The 18,862-nt window shown below is 39.7% G+C and overlaps 1 protein-coding gene across 1 annotated transcript in view; it reads right to left on the bottom strand.

Moving 5' to 3' along the window:
* slc12a4 (solute carrier family 12 member 4) overlaps nt 1-18,862 on the bottom strand; it is a 25,028-nt gene extending 6,166 nt beyond the window's left edge. The window contains exons 1-16 of the mRNA XM_044332557.1: nt 18,585-18,862; nt 6,743-6,840; nt 6,522-6,653; nt 6,005-6,151; nt 5,514-5,568; nt 5,089-5,219; nt 4,704-4,945; nt 4,041-4,255; nt 3,623-3,787; nt 3,110-3,208; nt 2,927-2,984; nt 2,612-2,786; nt 2,225-2,343; nt 1,944-2,042; nt 1,405-1,524; nt 1,098-1,202 (exon numbers count right to left, since the gene is read on the bottom strand). Coding sequence (XP_044188492.1) covers nt 1,098-1,202; nt 1,405-1,524; nt 1,944-2,042; nt 2,225-2,343; nt 2,612-2,786; nt 2,927-2,984; nt 3,110-3,208; nt 3,623-3,787; nt 4,041-4,255; nt 4,704-4,945; nt 5,089-5,219; nt 5,514-5,568; nt 6,005-6,151; nt 6,522-6,653; nt 6,743-6,840; nt 18,585-18,720 — 2,096 coding nt within the window. The 5' untranslated portion in view covers nt 18,721-18,862. The remainder of the gene's footprint in view (nt 1-1,097; nt 1,203-1,404; nt 1,525-1,943; nt 2,043-2,224; nt 2,344-2,611; nt 2,787-2,926; nt 2,985-3,109; nt 3,209-3,622; nt 3,788-4,040; nt 4,256-4,703; nt 4,946-5,088; nt 5,220-5,513; nt 5,569-6,004; nt 6,152-6,521; nt 6,654-6,742; nt 6,841-18,584) is intronic.

Below are 18,862 nucleotides of genomic sequence, written 5' to 3'. Positions count from 1 at the left end.
GCACAGACATAAGATTATGCTTGTGTTTCGTCTACCAAAACAAGATAAACTGAATGTCACTGGGGCAAGGCTGGTTTTCATCTGTTTGTGCACTCATTCATCATTTTCACTTTTTAGACATAGATTTTGATCAGTTTGACTTTTGAAGTACTGGTCTCTCAGTAAGCATTGAATGTGTGATTTGCAGTTCAAAATGTCTATAGTCCAGATTAAAACTGGGCTAAATTTGGCTGGAAAGAGAAAGTTGTTTAGATGTCTAAGTTACATGTAATCATTGTTTTAACAGTAATTAAATTACCATATTTTTTAAAGTGAATCAGCTCCTAAGTCCATGTTGAACAAAATCAATGACATTAAAAAAAAACAAAAACAAAGCATTTGTCTACAAGATATAGCAGTTTTAAACTAAATGTCTATTTGTTTTTTTATTTTATTGATATTTTGGACCCTTTCCATTCTTCAATCTGCAGTCAAAACTATCAAGACTGGCTATTATGTTCCTCTCTCAATGCATTTTAGTGAATGGCAAAAGAAGAAGTGCAGCATCAGCATTATGCAACTGCAGCAAAATGTGATGCAGTAACTTACTGCGAAAAAAAAAAAAGCTTCCTCAGGCCACAACTTCCCAAAACTGTTTTACATTCATACTTGCCAGATGATACTAACTCATTATGCTTCAATATGGACAACAGCTGGTAGTAAATATTTTGCATATTTCTTATGTTGTATGGCGTTATCATCATTCTGGAGGACCATTTTAAAGGACAGACGGGGACCCACTCATTTGTTACATTTGTCCATCTGGTTCACGCAATATTTCACAAATCCCACTCATAAGATTTTGACAAAACTTAGTGCTTCTCATTATTAATGCATTCCAACATGTTCAAAATTACATTGACTGGCATATGAGATGCAGTACCATTAAAATAATGTGAAATATTTGTTAGTGATCAGAGAGTGTGGAATGTTTGATGATGCTTAATTTATGTGAAAAAAAACAAACATTTATATCCCAAAACAGAAATGCAAGTATGGTATGTCATGCAATGTTTGTGAGGAAACATTCAGAGCATCTCTTATAGGTTTAGCTGTACCTCCAGTTCTTGGTGTGCGGTGGTCCAGCCTCTAATCTTAGCAGGGCATAGCGTGCAGCGCTAAGGGACAGTCCCCTTATGCCGTCTCCCCACTCCTTTTCTGCTCTGTTTTTGTTTGTTTGCAGAAGAGACAAGACACAAAAATAAGGGAAGACAGACAATTTAAGTTGTCCACCAGCACCCACTACAGATATTCAGGGGGAAGACAGAAACGCAGAGACACAACCATCATCACCCCAAATAATATGAGAATTAATAGGACAGCAATACAAAAGCGGTGTAAATGCAAGTTAGACTCCATACATACCCCTGGTACTCAATGTACTTGTAGATCATCCCAGCAATGCCCATGGCCACAATAGCATAGTACCAGGAGGAGATGAACATTAGAGCCAGACACATGCTCATGCCCAGGAAGGATAGAGCCCTGAGGGTGTGACACATAAAGCTTGAAGTGTTGTTTTTGCATACCAAGAACAGTAACATTATTTACAAGTATGCATAATGCATTGGTCTCTCCAGCTGGTGTATTACATTTCATGAAGGCAACTGTAGTATGAATCTTACAGAGGTGGACTTGAAATGGAGAAGTTGGTAATTTAAATGCCTGAGACAGCAAGGACAGTCTGGCTAGGACAACTCAAGTGTCTCCTTGCCTCCTCTAAGAGGTACTTAGGGAGCAAAAGCAATACCCCCTAGCTCTCATGTGTTCCTGGACAAAACTTACCTTATTGAAATGAAATAATTTAGCCTTTTTTGCACCATGTATTGTAAAAACATGTTGCTGCAAAGGACATACAAATAGGTCATATATATAAAACAATACATTGTTAAAACTGTGCTCACCAGTGGTAAAATTTGAATCTTGGCCTCCAGTTGGGTGTGCGTAACAGAGTTTGTACAGCACAGGCTAAGTTTACAAAGAGATAGCACATCAAGAAGAACCTATTGAATAAAGACAAAGAGAACTTTCAACACATTCGAAGTACATAATATAATGGTGTAGCTGCAGGGAAATTAAAAATTAATGTAAATAACATGTGTAAGGGGAAATGAATGTGAAAGTGTTGATAAAGGTGTGTTTGTCTGTAAGTACAATACATGTATATTTTTGTATAGGAGCTTACATTGAAAGGATAGGAGCCACCATATCCAGTGAGGCAATAAGAATACCCAGCTCAGCTATGAGACCAGTCAGTAGCAGTGCCCATGTAGGCTCTCCATTGCTCTTTCCATGACCAAACACCTGAAGCAAAAAATTCAAAATACATGCAGCAATTCAAATTACCTCTTGTTTGGTATTGTATAATATTCAAATAAGCTGGCAACCCAAATATTACTAGCGTCATTTCCAGCACAGCATATTGCACGTGATGTAGAAGTTGGCCAGAATATTCAAATGATCACTCTGTAGTCATTTCTGTCTCGCAGCAATGTATTACTGTACAAAGGCATTTTTTCCGAGAATGTGAAGTATATAAACAATGCATGATCAACAATGTGTAGCATCCCACCCTGAGGAAAGGAATGATGTTATCCTTGGCAATGGCCTGTAGAAGTCGGGGGGCTCCAGTGAGGGACTGCAGGCCTGCCCCCACCGTGGAGAAGAAGGAGCCAATGACAATGACCCATGGAGACGGCCAGGAGAGAGTTCCCACCACCAAATTATTTCTTACTGCGTCCCCAAACCTGCAAGTACATGCTGACTGAGTATGACTCAAAATACGACTTGACATTTATAATTTTTTTCCCCCATTGTTAATTTTTACTATTTACATACAGTGTTTAGGGAATGGTAGAGACTCACTGCAGGACACAAATGAACTTACTTGTCCCTCAGGACTACTCCTTCAATACATGCCCCAAACAGGAACACAGAACTTAAATCTGGATACAAGAGGTCAAGGGCCTTAAGGTGACAGAAAGATGTCTATCAAATCTACTTTTGTATCCTGTTTGAAGTGGTAAAATTGTGAATCTTATACTCTGCACAGTCACCAAAATAAGGATACAAACAAGTGAAGTAGTGGTAATGGCTAAGATAGTTCCCACAGGTATGGACTTCTGAGCATCCCGGAGATCACCAGATCTGTTGGAGCCTGCCATGATACCTTCAAAAACAAGAGGACAGTCGATAAAAAAAACAGAGTTGTAAAAATGGTTCAACTGTGCCCCCTACTGGCTGGATTAGGGTGAGGTTTGAAGCTTCCCTGTCTTGCTGTTTTGTGCATCTGCACAATTTCACTACCACAAGCTTTACCTTCACTAATCTACGCAAAAATGACTTTAATGGGATCATACTGTATAGACAATAAAGGTCTTTCTAAAGAGTCAGTCATATTGTCTGCATTATTCAGTTTAGAGGTTTAACAGGTGAACCTTTATGTTTTTACACTCAAGCTATTGTCACATTCTTAATAATATTTTGCACATTATTGTATTTTTTAATATTAAAGTAATTTGTCTCATCGGCTGAGGTCAGCTGTTGATAAACCTAGATTGGCTGGTTGATGACATTGTCTTACCTGTGGCAGATGGGAAGAAGATCCCCACCAGAAGTGTGAATGATGTAGCAATGTCTGCTGATACATACATGCCAAAGTTCTCCAAGGCACTGTGGGCATCCACTGACCCTAGCCCAGCCTTCTCTAAGATCTCCCCTTTCTGCATGTAGTCGCTCCACATGTTTTCTAACACAGAGAACAGACACATGTTATCAGCAAAAAGAGAATGACATTCATACACGCCAAAGTCCAAAATGTAATGGTTTCCTTCTCTAATGAAAAAACATTACCTTAAGTTTGCCACCTAATGATTTTTTGTCTTTAATTTGTAATGATTTTAATTGTGACATAAAAGTGTTCAATCATGCATGGAATCAATTGCTGTATGAAGAGTTTTGGTCAAAATCTCATGCTTTATACCAGTTATTGTTGAATTTACCTCTGATAATCCCACTGCTCAGTCCAGGGATGCCCTGTATCTCTGTCACATTGTTCTGGATGAAGTAGTCATCACACTGAGAGCCGCTCATGTTCCCCGGCAAGCAGAATGTGTCCCACAGCTGACTGGGCACTGTGATGTTGCCTTTTATTACAGTCTTGGCACACACATCAAAGCGATCTCTGACCAATGTCCTGTTGCCCAGCATGCAGATCCTATAGCAATGATATGGATAAATGTTGAAATTATTACTATGTTATACTGTTTTTTCCACCACTAACACATCATCATCATCATCATCATCATTGTCCTCATCATATATCTCTTCTTTATCATCATAACTAAAAGTAAAGTTCAGTTTTATTTCCACATATTTACAATGAAAGTCATAAGATGAAAGATGGAATTCTTTGATTGAAAAATCCACATTGTGGTCCACCTATTTGTGGCAGATGGGAAACAGAATCACAACAATACAGAAAAAAAAATCAACCCAAAAAATAATAATACAAAAGCATGCATTATTTTCCATGTGCAAGTAACACTGCAAATGTTAGCACCCTCTCCCCCATAAAAAACACAAATTCCATATTAAGTTCCCCATAAATCATGTTACTTCCTGTTAAGACACATTTATTCTAGCAATTTTGTCTACAGACTTACGGGAATTCTGGGGGATGAGTCATGGATTTGATTGCCCCAGCGTAGATGGAGATAATTGAGATAATGACGCAGGCAAGGAAAAGAGAAGCCAGTTTGTTGACATATTTGACTCCCACAAAAACCACCACAGCCATCAGGCTGAGGCAGATAGAACCATAGACTCGCATATTGTTCAACATGGCACTGTCGCTCCCATGGGGGTCTGCAGCATGAAAGATGGCCGCTTGGGGGACCAGATATTTCTGAAGAGAAAAAAATGACAGGACAGGACAGTCTATATAAAATTCATGTAATGGCTGATATATTTTATACAGAACAGTGGAGTCACATTTTAGCATACGAATGTGAGCCGGAATGTAACCACATAATATTTTCACAAACTGACCAAGAAGATTTCGATGGCCCCCAGTATGTACATTGCAGAAGCAAAAGTGGTGCCCAGGTAGAAGCACAGCCCCACAGCTCCTCCAAACTCTGGGCCCAGCGAGCGTGAGATCATGAAGTATGCTCCTCCAGCTACAACAGGAAAACAAGCTGTTGCAATCTCCTGATTTTTACTGCATGCAGTAGACACAACAGTGAAATTCTGCTGCCACCAAGTGGGAGAATATGTAATAGAAACATTCACCTCTACACTTTTTCAGAGCAGTCACCAGATACTGTATCAAGGTCCAACAAGTATGTATTTGAAAAGCAGTTTTATGTTGCAATAAGGTCTACTCAGTTCGATAGACTGCTCTAATATTTGTAGTGTGGACGAAGGCAACATGTAGGATAAATGTATGATGAGGGAATTTTTCCATGTATTACCTGGAACAACACCATTAGTGGCAATGGCACTCATTGATATGGCTGTGAGCATCGTCTGCAAAGGAAAGGGGAAAATAAATAAAAATGGAAAAGGACCCACATACACATGTTACAATATGATATGGTTAATATCCACTGATCAAACTGACAGCTCAAAGCGAGCACATCTTCCATCTAACAGAGCATAATCCTTTTGAAAGGAAGCAATACATTTAGCATCTAGCCTGGAAATTAATATGATCACAATATTTGTGTAATAAGGTTTGGATAATGGAAGCATACTGTATGAAAAAATCAGTGACAGTCAGTCAGTCAAGTGACAGTCAGTCTTTGCTTTAAATGATTGTTGCTGCTTATGCAACCATGTGGATTCTATCGACTGGTTAGAAAAAAAAAAGCTGGCTTATGTCCCACATTGGTGGTGAAATCAACCCGACGTAATGGTGTGTGTGTGCCTGTGTACAGTGCAGTATGTGTGTGTGCATACTAACACATGAGCAGCACATGAGGACAATCAGGAGGGACTGTATGATGCCAGCCATCCCGACAATCCATGTCAGTCGGAGAAAAAGAATGACACCAAAGATGTTCTGGAGACACGGCAGGTAGACACCCATCAGAGTGCCCATGTTGGGAGACTGATAGACAGAATGAGGGAGAGAAGGAGGGGGTGGGGAGGGGGCAAAGAGAGAGGGGAGAGTATTGAGCCTGACATTTCAGGAAACAAGCATATTGATCTTTAGTATTGATTGATGTACTTTTTAAAGGTCATTCAATCATGTCATCAGCTCTTGCATGTATCCAGGTCTTACAGAGCCACTGCATGACTGCAGAGCATGCAAAGGCATAAGCAATCAATCAACAAGTCTTAATACAAAACTAGAACTTGGATAGCGAGGCAGGGGGAGAGCCAGAGGTTGAGGGTGTTACTAAACCTCAGAAAACTCAGTGTACACATGTTAAAAACAGCGAGACATAGTGTTTCCTTGCTCTGCCCTGACTCCTGACCTTGGGGGTCTTCCTACGGGAGGCCTCAGCGCTTTCCTCCTCCTCATGCTCCTTAGCTCCCTGGGTGATGTTTGTGTAGTTGACCAGGCGGCTGAGCAGAGAGGAAACCTTCGGCCGGATGTCCAGTTCTTCCTGGAGGAAGAGTGAAACTGAAGTTGAGTTGATCATATTGATTTAAGTCTATCATCTGACAGAAATATTACAAAGTAACAATAACAGACCTCAAACAAGGCCAGATTTCTGTCATAGAAGTCATTCTTCTTGCAAGCAGCATCGGCACTGTTGAGAAATGGGCTGTCTTCTTTATGATTCCCATGTCCTATAAGGGGGAAAAAAGAATGACAATAAAAATAAATTTACTTTTTGGACATTCAGTAAGTTGAGCTACTGGGGCCAACAAATATATTTTTTTGTGGATAAATCAGCAAAACCTGCAATAAAAAAAATTATAAAAATCGCAATATGATCTGCATCACCCTGTCTTAAGAAGATGCTTATTCACTCTACCAACCAAACCTTTATGGACAATATTAAGTCTCCAGCAGTGTTAGTGCTGTCTCAGAGGATGAAAGAAAAGTTCATCTATATCTCTTTAAAGTACTGAAATTCAGTCAATCAATAAAAATGAATATAATATTACAATTTACAGTGGAATGCTGTGTCAGTATGACATTCAAAATGCATTTAATATTTGGTTCTTACACATGTGATACTTGTTTAAATACATATGACATATAGGTTACATGAATTCCATATACAAGATGTCAATAGTAATTAACAGTCATGAATGTGAATGAAACATTTATGTGGTTTCAAAAAATTCCAGATTTGTATTTACATGAAAACATTTCAGCACTTTCTTTTCTCAAACAAATATTTACATTTTAAAAGACTGTGTAAAAAAAAAAAAATAATACAGCAGTCCAGCATCAACAGTAATTAACAGTACAGGAAAAAGTAACAGTACAGTAATTAATACAACAAAGAAGAAGAAAAAACAAATTTCTATGCTAGTTCTTTTACATGACAGTCCATTCCATTTTCAATATTCAGCATTAAAATGTCACTACTAATTATAATTCAAACACCTTCATAATCTCCATGTAGCATTAAACTTTAGACATATAACTGATGCAATGGAGCTGCAGTGAAATAGCCACAAGGTCAAAAGCAGCACTGACCACGTTAAGCCAACAAAGCAAAGTCTGGGTGATAAATAAGCATTTAATTAGATTTTACTCTCATTAACTTCTGCTTTTGAAGAAAAAAAGGAATCATGCAAAAATGAGCACAGTGCCTTGGTCAGAAATTACCTAACCTTGGGTTATTTGAGCACGTAAACTTTAACACCTGCATCTCAAATCCCAAATTAATCCTGCAACAAAAAGTCTGCCAATTTACCAAGTAGGCATGAAAAAGGAAAATATTCTCATCTGTACTAAGAACACCAGTGTTGCTGCAAGTGAATTGGCTGAGCTTCAATGCTGGTCTTCACTCACCTGTGTTCTGTGTCCCACTGCTGCTAGTATCGCTGTGAGTAAGCATAGTTATGCGCTGTGTGCAGTCTGCAACAGAGTACTCTGTACTCAGGCTTGGGGAAATTGTCGATTACTATCCAGGACACCCGGTCACCCAGGGTGAACACTCATTCAGGGGCCTGATCTAACACATGGTGCATGGTGAGGGGGGTGAGTGCAGGGTACAGTGCTAATTCACTCACAAACACACACAGACACACACACACACATGCAAGGCACATGCAAGGCACATGTCTGTTCATGGGGATATAATAGCCTTGATGATATCTCAAAGAGCTACAGTTTGAAATGTCTAGCTGATGCAACAACCTCTGACTGAAAAATGACCTATGTAAATTATCAATGAGAAAGTTTAAAGCTCAACTTTCTCCTGACGTATGTGAAAATGAAGTGATCAATGGGAGCATGAAGGCCAGATGTCTGTTGGTCTGTCTTTACAAACCCAAACAACAACACAGCTGGATTGTAGTGATGCTTGGGAAGTGATAAGAGTAAAAACAATGCCAACACTGTCCTCTAGTGTTATATTGCAGTCAGTGGCATAGGATAACATCTGTGTTTGAAGCAACAGTGAAGGAAGACTACTGCAGATGAGAAAGAGGCATTGATTCACATAAGAAAAGGCACAGCTGGTTTTTCTGGGGGCAATGCAGATGGACGTTGTCATAGAGTGAGAGATGTTCAAATATGTCCTGACAGGAAGTGTTACTTGATAAATAAATAAATAGTGTAGCTTTCAGCTCATTCCATTTGTTGAACCAACTAAATATAAATCACTCTAACAATGGGCTAAGGAGACAGTGGGGGTCTCTTGTTAATAACTTCACATTAAATGTCTAATTAAAAAGATTAAAGATTAACTGGCCTGTTATGAAGGCACACAAGAGTCCTGCTGTGCACACCGAACGGCACCCAGGCTTTACAGCAACGTGTACCGACATGTCACCTGTGCCCCCACCTTGACTGCTCAAGGCTACAGCCAGAAGATCAAAGATTGTCAGTGCTGTCGGACAGACAGATTTACAGCAGGGAGAGGATTTAAGCAGTGCTGTACATGACTTTTACTTTCTATATACAAGAATTTAAAATACTCTGACTCATTGTTTCATTGTCAGTAGCAGCTGACAGGTTTCTCATTAAACAAGTCTAACAGTGGTGGTATGGGAGAACACTTATATCTAAAACCATGTTATATGTAATGAAAATATTTTGAAACAGAAAGAAAAATTCAACATTCTGTGTGTTCATTAACCTTTTCTGCTGAAAATTGTTAGTAAGGTAGGAGCATTTGAGCTATTCATGTCGCAGCAGCTGTAATGTATAGACAACAACTAAACTGTATGTTTGGCTATCACCTTTAATTTGAAGCCCCAGCCAAACACAAAGTACAACAAAGTCCAAAGCAAATGTTTTGACATACTGCCTGGGTGTCAGGCCTGTCAAGGTACAGTATAATTTGCTGTGTGCGGTATTTACAGCTAGATCAATTTGCAGAGAAGATGCTAGGTTGTCAAGTCTTTTCAAAGTGCAAAATTCATGATTTCTAAACAACTTCTTATAGATAATCTGCAAAGACAAAATCAATATGAATTATTTGTTATAGGTCCAACGAACAACTTCCAGAAAGCAGCCTCTGCAAAACATCTTCAGGACTTTTCAGCAAACACCAAACGGGTCATTAGTATTCTTTATCTAGACTGCACAGTATACTTGGATTAAGAGTTCTTTCCAGTTATCTTTCGAATGGACATTTTCAAACCCACTAATGTTCAGGAGAGAAAGAAACTTTACAGTAATGTGTCTGTGCTTTTTAAAGCCGATTAGACATGGAAAACAATATCGCTGTCCATTAGCTCCTTAGGGTTTGAAAAAGCCTCTTTGCTAAACTTCCTCTTTAATGAACATTTAAGACTTAACACTGAGAGGCAGAGAAGTCGTACAGCTTAGCTCACTCTACTTTGTGCAGTTAGTTGGCAAGAATGTTTTACTGATTACTGGTGTTGTTGGGGGTGGTGTGTGTGTGGAAGATGGTGTGTGTGTGTGTGTGTATATATATATATATATATATATTAAAAAAAGACAGTAAAATAGAGTATATGTGCATATCCTTTGCTGCTTTCTTATTACTTGTTTTCATTCACTCCTGCTGCATTAAACAGTGCCTGCCTTCAAAGCATAGCTTGATGTGACTGGTTTATGCAAACATGTTACAACTGTTGCAGGGCAGCAGCTCAAATGGTAAAAAGGTAAAGTTATATTTGTCTTTATAGTCCATTGTGTTTAGCTCATTATATATTTCTGGGCCAAAAAGCTTCTTCCCTTTTTCATAGACACACTGACCTCTTATAACTATCTGGATTCTACCAGCTTTTTCAACAAGGTGAATAACTTATGGGGGAAGAGAGTCCAAAGAGTGAAAATCTTTAACATGAATTGTTATCTGGAGTATTGCAATGAGGACATTAGTGTAGCCCTTTCAAAGTGATATAAAACCCATTTCCATTACTCATAACCAGGAGTTGTGGAGATTGGTTAAATCTGATACAAGCAAAGTCCAGTTTTTTTTTTTATTTGTTTGTGCTATATAAAATACAAAGTTAACTGTGCTAACATTATGTTACTTATGGTGCATCACTGCAGAGGCAGGATACAACAATTAGGCCTTTTCTGTATTTGTCATAATTCCATATAATAGTAAAGTGAGGTGCACCAAAATTGCAGTGCACTACTGGCTACAAAACACAGCAATCGGTACATGGCAAGTTAATAAATACAATATTTGAATAAAAGCAGATATGTTTATGAAAATGATGTTCATTTTGGCTTAAGGTGTGTGTCAAACCAGGTCCTTGTTCAGGAATGAACTGCTCGGGGAGTCACACATTTTCTACAGTATGGTGTGTCAATGCTTCAATTATTGCATTCAGTGCACTGGATGTCATCTCCCTATACGTCTCACAATTCATTGTAAAATCGAGTAAGCAACTCTGATTACTCACTTTGCGGGCTCATTCACTTAAGTAACATCACCCCACATTAGTGGTGCATATCTGGAAAATGTCAATCACTCAAAAATGTATGTGGGATCTAATATCTAAAACACTTGCTTTTCTATAAAAAACAGGCCTGCACAGTGTATTTCAGTACTGTATAGAGTAACCGTTTGGTCATGACAAACCAACAAATCAGTTAGGCAAATTTCAAATGCATAATACTAACTTAAATTATTTTCCTTCTCAAACTTAATACTAGCTTTATATGAAGTTGTTTGGTTTCATTGTACTCTACTCTTCTCCTTTGCCTGTGGCAAGAAACCATGTAATTCTGCCATAGCAACACACCAACATAAGTTGTAATGGCAGTGTTTCATTCAGAGCAGCATCTGAACAGAGTAGAGGAATGCTAACCTGCTGAGCCGTATAGCAAAACATATTAGCTTTGATGTGTTCTAATGATGAGAAAAGGACAGCAGCACAGTCTGATTACCTCAGGGGGTAAAGGTGGGTGGGAAGAGATGCATCGTACAACAGACTTCAAAAAGTCACAAATGAACTAAATGGGGATGTCAATGTGTGTAGACCTAATGACTTAACAAGCCCTGACTGTGGTCTGTACAGGAGATTGTGTATCTGCAATGCTTTTGCAAAATGTTTTCATGCACTTAATGATGGTTAAAGCTGTATACATTATGCCTTTATGCTGTAAAGACAACCTGTACTCATGAATGTTTGCTTTGTGTAAATGTTACATGTACAGATAAACAGCCACTGGCTTGTTCATCTACACATGATACATTTAAATGCTTGAACATGCCAAAGTAGCACAACTTGATAGTGCAGCTGTTTCTCCTGTAACGATTCCCAGATCATTACTGCTCTGAACAGTTTTGCCAGAAATATATTGGCTGAACGAAGAGGTCAAGACTCCAGGAACACTTGTAGTATAAAGAACAACTTAATGATGAGTTGTTTCTTATATTACAAGTGTTGATGGAGTCTTGACCCCTTCAGACTTCTTTCTTTCTCTATGCACCTTGGAAGTAGGTGAAGTTGTGCCAGAAATCCCTACTCATATTTGCTGAATCACATTCTAGTCTGAAAGTGCTTTTCTAACAAGTTTCACATGTTTTGCATTCACCATAGACCCAAGAAAAGCACAGCAACAAATTGTTTATGCATGGACACTAAACTATTTGTTTTCATGCGTATACTGTACTTGTTTTGCACAGATCTCTGGTTAGTGTTTAAGTCAGACAGTTGGACCCAGGACACACTGAAGGGACTACATCCCCCAGAATGCAGAAAGCCTCAGGAAGAGCTGGCAGCACACATTGGAAAACATAGAGGTGCTTTATTTGTCCTGTTGCCACTTAGGCCCTGACTAAAGTAAGCAGATGGAACAGAGGTGGCAGATAGTTGGATGGATACACAGTTGGATTGACAATTGCATCATTCAAATAGCTATCTCAAGAGGATGTGTGACAAATTAACTGGCTTGTTACATTTCTGCCATGAAGACGAATCTCTATTGGGAAAGCAAGATCATCTTTGTCACCTACTATGATCTTTGCATAGTGTTAGAGCTTAAAGGCGCAGTGTGTAGAATTTAGTGGCATCTAGTGAAACGGACTTGGCAGAAATGGAATATAATATTTATAAGTATGTTTTAATTAGTGTATAATCCCATAAAAATAAGAATCGTTGTGTTTTCGTTACCCTTTATATCTATATAGGGAGCAGGTCCTCTTGCATGGATCCCACCATGTTGCACTGCCATGTTTCTACAGTAGCCCAGAATAGACAAACCAAACACTGGCTCTAGAGAGGGCCTTTCATCTTTTTTGAGATAGATGCCACTAAATCTTACACAGTGGTACTATAAGGGTTATACATGAGTATGTGCATTTGTGTGTGTGTGTGTGCGCATGCGTGTGTGTGGCTATCTGTATTTGTTCTACCTCTGTCATCAGCTCTACATTTCTGCTGTACCACAGTGTGTTTATCTCTGCATGGATATCTGAGTGGCACGCCAGACTGCAAGACAGGAATGGCTATCCTGTCCTCCAGAATTACTGAAGGAACACACAGAAGAATTCTCCAAATCCTCCACTCATTATATAAACTTCTCAGGACCTGTTTGGGCCAATACCAGCAAAAGACAAATTTACACTCAATGACTATATTATTGGCACATCTGCTGTTTTTCCTTCTAATAACAATAGAAGAAGAAATAGAGCTGAACAAATCAATATATTTATATTCACTAAACATCAAATGACTAAATGTAACAGGAAAGGTACTGTTCATTTCTACAGAGCATTTCAGCTTGTTTCAACTCGTTTTGGTTTTATGGCCCACAACATTTTGATTTGCCTCACTGCTCTCATCAACTTAAAGGTAGAGTCGGTGATTCTGGAGAAAGATTGTTCAATACACTTTTTGTCAAATTCAGCGAATCTCTTCACAGTCCGCTAGCTGTCTGTTCTGTGTGTGCGCTGAAAAGAAAGTTATCATACACAGCCCTGGCTCTGTAAGTGGAAAACAAAGAAAGTGGCTCCAACTGAGGCACAAAACACTATTTGAGCCAATCAGCAGGGGGCGTCATCAGAGCAGCTCTCTGCGTGAGGACATGACAGTCTACCGTCTCCAGCAATTCAAATAAAAAGTGTTTTCTCAAAGAACAGATATTCTTCCATTTTATTAAATGTATCAATCCACACTGAATCCGAGATAGTCTCACTGAGACCCCCCGCATTTTTGTTTACATTCCGAGCCTGTTTCTGTCACGTTTAGTGAAGCATAATCTGATATTCCGCCATATTTGTCTTTTGGTTGTTTGGGTGGCGGAACTTCTGAATGAGCAGGAAGGGAGGGGTGTATTTATTTGGGTGTTTAATTCAAATATCAATAATCTTTCTCCAGAATGATTGACTCTACCTTTAATTTCCAGACGCAGCAGGCAACTATTTTCAGAAAAAACAAAACAAAACAAAAAACTCTGATAAACTCTGATACTGTACGCTAACATATGACAGACAAAGTGAGTAGCTAGCTGCCATGAGAACACAGCACATTAGCCAGGTTGCCTGATGATGCCAATGTTTCTTCTATAATGAAATGAAAATTGAAAAATGAAAATTTTATTATAAAACATGAATATAATAAAAATGTACTATTTGTTAATTGTGCACTTTTTCATGTTTAACGGATTTCTTACTTTATTGGGTTTTATGGCATAACTGAAAGGACAGTTTTTTGTTGTCAGTTATCAGCTTTACCATTCACAAATGTGCATATTAACTATGGATACGTATGAATGACTTATGTTTTTATGAATGATGATGAGAAGTAAGTTTGATGTTATTGATGTAATTTTTAATGCCAACAGTAATATCTCCTGCACATTAATTTTATTTAGTTAATGGATACAATGTGTTGCTTCACTTCATATACTACTATAAACCTGAAACTTTTCCAAGGTGCCAATGTTGCACAGAGGCAGTAGTCATGGAGAGAAGGCAGCATCTTAAGTGTTTCTTGCTCACTTTTCATCCTAGATTTTCCATGCTTTCAATCAAAACCATGGAATAAAGATTGTGATTAGGTTACATGTCCCTTTTTTCAAATATTGTTTTCTGAAGCAAAAATTTAAAGCTTGTTTTAGTACTTTGTAATATTCCTACTTATGCCCATCTCCACCATGTTTAGTGGTTAAGGACTGTGAGAACACCAGGTACAATAATGGAAATAAGTACAGGACTTATTCATTTTATCATTGACAAAGTTTGATGTGTTGTATTTTAAGATATGTAAGAGTGTTGCAAATAAACCTAAACTTCTGACTTTTACGAAGAAGAACAGGCAAAAAACAAAACTTTAGCTAATGGTAGAATAACAGAATGCTATGTCCACCAAGGACAAGTTGTGTTCAGAACAAACCTATTTATATGTATGGCTGATATTCTTTTCTTTTTGCACATTATGTAGCAGCAAGAAAATAAGACGAGCAAGAAACTTCCCTCCCTGAAATGTGAATGGTATTTCAGGGTAGTGAAGTGTAGTGGAGTGCAGCACTGCGACAATGACCACAGTGTTAAGGCTGGTCTTGTCCTGTGCCAAACAGAGCTGAGTTCATGGGCTGAAACAGACTCTTCACTGTGTCACTTCCTCCCTGCTGTAAACGTCACACTGTGGCTAAGACACACAGCATGTACCATACCCAAGCCCACCACTCCCATGATGAAATCATCCAGTAGACGCAATTGCTTTTGGATTGTTTTACCACAGTGATTACTTTCCAACCCAACTTTTTCATTTACTGGATTGGATGTATAACTAAAGATGGTGCAATAACGCATATGGACATGCCACATGTTCCAAACTTCTTTCGGCACTTGTTATTCATGGAGTAAAAAAAAACATTTCAAATCCATGTTTAAAAATAACTATGACAAAATACTTAAATAACATTCATCCATGCTTTAAAAACACAGTAGAGATGCTATAAAAATGCAGTCAACTACAGTGACTTGAGTAGCTGTTACTGTTTAGTTCAGAATCAGAAACAGGTTTATTGCCAAGTAGGTTTTCACATACAAGGAATTTGCTTTGGTCTGATGATGCATAACAATAAACATAGTGTGAGGACAAAAATAGGCAAGTATTGCAAAATACAAGAAACATACGTGACAAATTAACAATAGAAGATATGAAAAATAAATAAACAAAATAAACAAAATATGTGCAAGATGTACATTAATGTAACGCATAAGTCAGATGCGGACATGTGTGTTAATGTATGTGTGGTGTCAATGGGGGTCATGATCACAGTCAGTGTCAGTGGGGGTCCCGTGCCTTGTTGATGAGACCAGCTGCAGTTAGGAAGAAACTGTTCTTGTGCCGTGAGGTTTTGGTCCTGATGGACCGCAGACTCCTGCCAAAGGGGAGTGCTTCAGAGAGTTTGTGTCCAGGGTGGGAGGGGTGGGCCATCATCTTTCCTGCCTGCAACAGGGCCCTGGAGGTGTGCAGGTCCTGGAGGGATGGCAGGTTGCAGCCAATCAGCCAATGATATGCTGTAGTCTGCCCTTGTCCTTGGCAGTGGCAGCAGCGTAACAGATGGTGATGGAGGTGGTGAGGATGGACTCCATGATGACAGTGTATAAGTGCACCATCATTGGCTTTGGCCGGTTGAACTTCTTCAGCTGTTGTAGGACATACATCCTCTGCTGTGCCTTTTTAGTGAGGGACCTAATGTTCAGCTCCCAGTTGAGGTCCTGGATGATGATGGTGCCCAGGAAACGGAAGGACTCCTCAGTGTTGACCGGTGAGTCACACAGGCTGATGGGGGCAGGTGGGGCTGGTTTCTTTCTGAAGAACTGTCTAAAGACAGTGGAGATGGTTGTGTACTTCAAGCTCCAAGTTGTTTGGCCAGATGAGCCTCATCTGCAAACTTCAGGAGCTTGATGGACTGATGACTGCAGCTGTTTGTATACAGAGAGAAGAGTAGAGAGGAAAGGACGCAGCCTTGAGGGGAACCAGTGCTGATGGTCCTTGAGTCAAAGATGTGTTTCCCAAGCTTCAAGTGCTGCCTCCTGTCAGACAGGAAGTCGGTGATCCACCTGCAGATGGAGTCAGGCATGTGTAGCTGGGAGGGCTTGTCCTTTAGCAGAACCAGGATAATGGGTGTTAAAGGCGGAGCTGAAATCCACAAACAGGATCCTGGCGTGGGTTCCTGCAGAGTCCAGGTGTTGAAGGATGTGGTGGAGGCCATGTTTACTCCACTGTCCAAAGACCTGCTGGCTCTGTAGTTGAACTGCAGGGGGTCCAGGAGTGGGTCTGTTATATTTTTACCATGTGTTACCATGTGTGTTTGAAGCATAATGGTAATATACTGTGTGCCCTTTGCTCCACTTCATCATTCATCACAGTCTCACTTCCTTCTTCTTCTTCTCCTTCTCACCCTGTACAGCATGTAGTCATCTTTGCAGCTATGCACTAAATTTAACAGTTGTTGTTCTCATGCTTCAGGAAACTCAGCTTGGGTGGGTTAGCGAGAATTATGACAGCAGGAAGACAAAGGCAGCAACAGGCATGTGCGAAAACTCACTGAGAAAAGTTTCAGGGTTATTTCAGGACAGCTGTGTCATCAAACCCTTTTTAGGGGGCATAATACAAAGTTCTGCTCAGGGCACATTAGAGCCACTACTTTCTAACACTTATAAAGTACTGTTATGTTCCATATCTTAAGTGTATTAACTTGTATTTCTGCTGTTTGAGAATATCATGTGTCTTTAAAGGGTGACTTCCATACATTCCAGAAATATACAACCAGACAGCTAGGTCAACATGTGCTGAAATTCCTTGTTATGCTTCAGATATCTACTTGAGTCCTGTGCCACACTGAAGCATGGGCCATCTCACCTGCACATTGCAATTTATTGCAAAGTATATAGGCTATATGCACATTTATGTACACATACATAGAAATGTACATGTATCACCTCCTTAGACAAACACTGGAAGCTCATTAACACAGTAACAACTTGTGAGACGAGTCTTCAGCCTTGAACTCTGATCCTTTCTGATATTATTCAGTAGTAACAAGCTCACAGTCAGCATGATATTCACTGCTAGACAGCTGGTAATATAAATGGATGGCCAGGCAGTGTGTAGGTTTGCCTGGCCTCCTGGGCCCTTGGTTAAGCGTGGGCGCTTCATTTGAAGGCCACGCCCATGTGAGTCTTTTATTAAAAAAAAAAATTCTGTTCCTCTGGTTTGTTTTTTCTCTCAGCCCACACAAATCAGCACAGCTCTCACATAATCCTACCCAGCGGCTACAAACTCCTCACGCCTCTACTTCTCTTCCCGCTGTCCTCCCTTTCTCTTCTGTCGGGTAGTGGCCCCCCTCTTTCTATGTTGATACAGTGGAGAAACAAGTGAGTGACAGTGAGAGACAAGCTGAGGCAGAGAAGCGAGGAGGGAGAAATCTGCTCCTGTGTTGTTGAACAGCCAATCTCTGTGAAAGGAAATCCTCCCCTGGCACAAAGAGAGCTCCATCTTTTGTGTGGAAGCACTTGAGGCCTTTTCTTGTTGTGGTGGTATTGGCCCCCCTCACAAAACCCCACCCCCTTTGTGTCTTTCCCCACAGTTCTCACCCTTTTCATTGTTTTCCCTTTGTTTCTCATCTGTCCCTTAGTTTAATTTAAAAGGCTTTCCAAATCCAGGAAAAAGCACCTTCAAAATGATAAAAAAGAAGTGTTTCTCCGACTGTAAGTGAGCTGTCAAAAACAGACCTGTCTGCTAGGAAAACTGCTTTGTGACCCTGGAGAATTGCCATGGTAACCATACAACCAGCTGTTCAGAAGGCTCTCAGGACAAAGCAAAGCTTCCCCATACTCCATGAATTGGATCTGCGGGATCCACTTCATTAAGTTTCACTTTCAGGACACATTTTCTTCAACTTCCAAATTAGTCAACGTCTGTCAAAGCGGAGAGATAAAGAGCTAAGTAAAAGTTGTGAGACTTACCATCAGAACTGACAGTGTCTTGATGATCAGGGTAGTCCTGTCCAGTGTCCCTGTAATCCACCCAGTTAATCCCCTCTAGACTGTCATAGCTGGACTCAGCTCGATCCTTTACCGGCACCACTGTGAAGTGAGGCATGTTTTCATCACTCTCCTCTGTGTCTCCAGTTCACACTCAACATAGCAGGCTAGCTGTTAGCCAGCTTCAGCTCAACTTCCACTAATGGCAACTACATTCCACTACACTGCGCTCACTTCCTCTGGAGGGTATTATCATATTC

The sequence above is a fragment of the Thunnus albacares genome, chromosome 1 (genome assembly GCF_914725855.1).
Source record: "Thunnus albacares chromosome 1, fThuAlb1.1, whole genome shotgun sequence".
NCBI lineage: Eukaryota > Metazoa > Chordata > Actinopteri > Scombriformes > Scombridae > Thunnus > Thunnus albacares.
This window is presented reverse-complemented; position numbering and strand designations above follow the sequence as displayed.